This window comes from Pteropus alecto, unplaced genomic scaffold, assembly GCF_000325575.1.
Source record: "Pteropus alecto unplaced genomic scaffold, ASM32557v1 scaffold43, whole genome shotgun sequence".
NCBI lineage: Eukaryota > Metazoa > Chordata > Mammalia > Chiroptera > Pteropodidae > Pteropus > Pteropus alecto.
This window is the reverse complement of record NW_006435764.1, coordinates 5,578,776-5,582,865: the sequence shown is the minus strand read 5'-3', so window position 1 is coordinate 5,582,865 and position 4,090 is coordinate 5,578,776. Positions and strand designations below refer to the sequence as shown.

The window sequence follows — 4,090 nt, the reverse complement described above, 5'->3', positions numbered from 1 at the left end:
GCTCTATCCCAGCCCTAGGGGTAGGAACTGTTCCTTATTTTCTCATATTCTTTAGAGGTCCCTTTACTTCTTACTAGCCAATCCCGTTTCTTCGATCCCGTTTTAGTTAATAATTCTTTATATTAGACTTTCCCAGTTCCTATTACCTTGTGGTTCTCAGCCTGCAACACATCCTGCGCATTGTTATGAGGATCAGGAATAATAATGCAGTCAGCGCTCTGCTCAGCTCAGTCGTGACCTGCAGGGAGGACTCAGAACAGCTGTGATACCATGACCATTTCTCCTCCCCGGTACCTGTGCAGTGGCCTTATTAACTGTCGCCGCGGTTCCACAGCACAGAAGGAGTTTGGAATCACTGCACTCGTGATGGACATTTGGATCATTCCACTTTTCTGTTCTTACAAACATATGATCCACATAAGCACCGTCATTTACTGAGCACGCACTATGTGCTACGCACTGGAGCAATTACACGTTAACTCACTAATCCTCACAACATGCCTACTGCATTCGTGTCCTGTGGCCACTGTAAGAAATCACTACAAATTTAGTGGCTTGACACACTTATCTTACAGTTCTGAAAACGAAGGTGTCAGCGGGGCTGTGTCCCTTCTTAGGGCTGCAGAGGAGACTCTGTTTCCTTGTCTTTTTCAGCTTCTAGAGGCACCCATGTACCCTGGCACTTCGTGACCCCTTCCTCACATCACTCCGCCCTCCCGCGCCCATCATCGTGTCTCTTCTCCCTGTGATCCTCCTGCCTCCCTCGTGTGACTGCATCGGGCCCACCTGGATAATCCATCCTCACATCACTCCGCCCTCCCGCGCCCATCATCGCGTCTCTTCTCCCTGTGATCCTCCTGCCTCCCTCTTATGAGGACTCCCGTGACTGCATCGGGCCCACCTGGGTAATCCGGGGTCTTCTCCCCCTCTCAAGACCCTTAATCACAACAGCAAAATCCCTTTTACTGTGTAAGGTAACATATCCACAGGTTCCAGGGTTTGAGAAGATGTTATTCAGCCTACGACACCTATGGAGCAGATAGTCTTATTCCGTCCATTTTACAGACAAGGAAACTGAGGGACAAAGAGAGCAAGTAACTTGGCCAAGATCACACAGCTCCTCAGCAGCATAGCTGGCTCCACAATCCAGGCTCTACCAGATACACAAGTTTGCGTAAACCTTTGCATACTTGAACGAGGGCTTGCGTAGGACACATTTCTAGAAGTGAATTACTGGGGCAAAGTGCTTCACAGGTATTGCCGACTCGTGTCTCACTGAAGCTGTGCCAGTTACTTCCCACCATAGCGCTGCAGTTCTGGATTCCTCCTCCCAACTCTTGAAGCTGAGAGGGCAGGACGTTACTTGAATACACGGAACCAAAGGATTTTACAACTTCCTATCAATTGAGTAACTGAAGATGTTTCTTTTCCATGAAAGGAGATCATGATCTTAATTTAAAAAAAAAGAATTACAGTGGGAATAAAGACCTGTAAGTTTCCTGGAGAAAATAAAAACATTTGGTCACCATAACATAGTGCAAGACTGAGAATACTGTCCTAACGCTGATGGTGATTCCAGCTGTATTTCCTCATGCTCTGCCTTGTCAGAGACGCTATGTTTGGGGGATTAATTTTCCTGCCTTTGTGGATTGTTTCCATCTCCCGTGTCATCTGGAGATCTCTGGTTAACACATCACTTCCATCACTGAGCCTTTCCAATCACCCCCTTTATTTTGCATCTATGCCCCAAATCTTGTTTACAACTTCCTTTGCAAGGCCTTCCATTTCCCTTTCCAGTGTGCTGTTTATACGGGGCCAAATACTTCTGCTAAACACAACAGCGAACACTTATATAGTTACTTTTACAATCTTCATCTTACGGACAAGGAGAAGGGGTTGAAGTGACTTGCCCAAGATCCCATAAAAATGAGATTCAGAACTAGGTATCTGCCTCCAGGTTCTGCCTGCTTGACATTCGACTGTATCTCTTCTGGAGCGACTGGCCACCTGGTGTCCCTGCAGGCCCCATGCCTTCCTGTCCTAGGTCGTCCACTGGTCATGGCAAGGGTTGCAGGGCTGCTTGGACTCCTGGCTGGTGAGGGAGGCTACCAGCAGCACAGTGACTCGGGCCCTGCCACTTCCTTCTGTATGAGTTTTCAGAGGCTCGATGTCCTCATCTGTGAGATGGGAACAACACTGGCCCCCCCTCATCAGACAGTGATGAGGAACTGGTATTATCCCCTTTTACAGTGTACGAAACGGAGGCTCGCTGTGAGGGCGGGGCATGCACAAGGTGAGAGCTTGGGAAAGGGGTGCGGTCCCCTTCCTAAGATGGTGGCCTCTCTGCTGGGGTCTGCTGTAGAAGCAGAGTTAGTTAACACAGAATCTGTGGGGCAGCTCCCTTTCCTGACACTTCATTTGTGACTCTGCTCTCTGTTGTGCTCTGCGCAGCCTGTCCTAGGCGTGGTGCCACCTCCGCTGTTCTGTGCACTGGGGACTCCTCAGTCTCCCCCAGCCCAGTGGCCCTGCCATTCGTTTCCTCTCCAGGCAACGCCCCGTCACCGCACAGACCTAGCATTCGGTAGGTGCTAAGAAAATGTCACTAACCAAATGCCACCACATGAACCCTATATTCTTAGACCCTCCCCTCCAACCATAATCTCCACCCCAAAGCATCACTCCACCCAACCTCTCCCTCCCCATCATTCCACACTCACGAGCACACAGCCCAGGCTGTGGCTCACCTCTTCAGTAGGATAAAGTTTTAGACTATATTTTGGCATTTAAGACCTCTGCCCCCCTCCATTAACAGGATGCTTCCCACCCCTAGTACTGCCAATTTCATGCTCACAATGTTGTCACTGTCTTCCTTCAAAGTCAACAGAAAGATCTCTAGTCGCCTGTTCTGCTCCAGGCAGCCAGCACCATGTCTGATCCTTCCTCTGTATGACTGTCCTGCACAGGTACTTGGTCAAGGAAAGGGAGAGAACAAATCTCTGTTGAGCAGTTGTTTTGTGTCAAGTGAGGTGCAGGGCACCATTCACCCCAATTTATAGATGGAGAACTGAGGCTCCTAGAGGGTAAAGGGAGTTCTCACAGCCAGTGAGAGGGGTTGCATCGGAATTCAAACCCAGCTCTGCTGACTTTGGTCTCCTTGTCCTGAAATCTGCTCCCAAAGACAACCCAACCGGACATTTCTTAAGCTGTTCCAGGATCTCACCCACACTCCATAGGGGTTGGCTGTGGGACTACCACCAACCCTGGGTCCCCTGAGACCCTATCTGCAGAGGGGCCATTGCCTGCCTAGCCTCTCCTGGACACTGGGCTCTGTCCAGCTAAGGGGCTAGGTCCCCAGCAGTGTAACTGGTATTTGAGCTGTTGACACTACTTTGCCGCTTACAGTCCCAATCTGTATGGGTGCTGTGAGGCCTGGAGGAGATGCCTGCCCTGTAGACCAGAGAGCCAGGTTTGCTGGGCCCAGGAGAGCAGGGGCCCCGCTTGGCCCTCTGTTCTCTTCGGGACTCGCTGGGCCATTCTCCCTTCACCCTTCTCCTTTCCTGGGGTCGCTGCCTCTTCCCTCGCCAGGTCTTATCTCCCTACCCCAGAGGTCCTGGACCTCCCCTGGACCTTTGCTTCACTCTTTGGCCCCCACTCACACTCAAGAACTCTGTCTCCTTGTGCCTATCGCCTGGTCACTCCACCAACACTAACATCTTGCTGGATCCCGAAGGTGTCCACTGGCTCGTGGGAGAAAGTGCCTGCCTTAGGAACAATCGCCCTCCCTGTTTCTACTTCACTCTCACCACATACACCCTTTCTTGTCTGTCTGTCGACTGCTCCATCCGTCTTCTCATCTCTTCTCTGCCTCGGTTTCCCCATCCTTTGTTCCTTCTCAAGATCTCGTCTTTATAATTACGGTTGGACGTGGACACTATTACCACCCACATTTTAGATATAAGAACACGGAGGCTTGGAGAGTTTGGGTGACCTGCCAGCGCCGCGAAGCTGGTAACTGGCGGCTTCTGCCCAGCGCTCGCTCGGAGGGGCGTTAGAGGTTTGGACCCGGCACCGCCTTCAGCCCTCCGCCCCG

The 4,090-nt window shown here is 51.1% G+C and overlaps 1 protein-coding gene across 1 annotated transcript in view; it reads left to right on the top strand.

Moving 5' to 3' along the window:
* The first annotated feature begins 2,284 nt into the window (after positions 1-2,284).
* The window catches only part of SCYL1 (SCY1 like pseudokinase 1), a 13,641-nt gene continuing 11,835 nt past the window's right edge, over positions 2,285-4,090 (top strand). Inside the window, exons 1-2 of the mRNA XM_015588684.1 lie at positions 2,285-2,293; positions 2,452-2,581. Of these exons, the coding sequence (XP_015444170.1) occupies positions 2,285-2,293; positions 2,452-2,581 (139 nt within the window). The remainder of the gene's footprint in view (positions 2,294-2,451; positions 2,582-4,090) is intronic.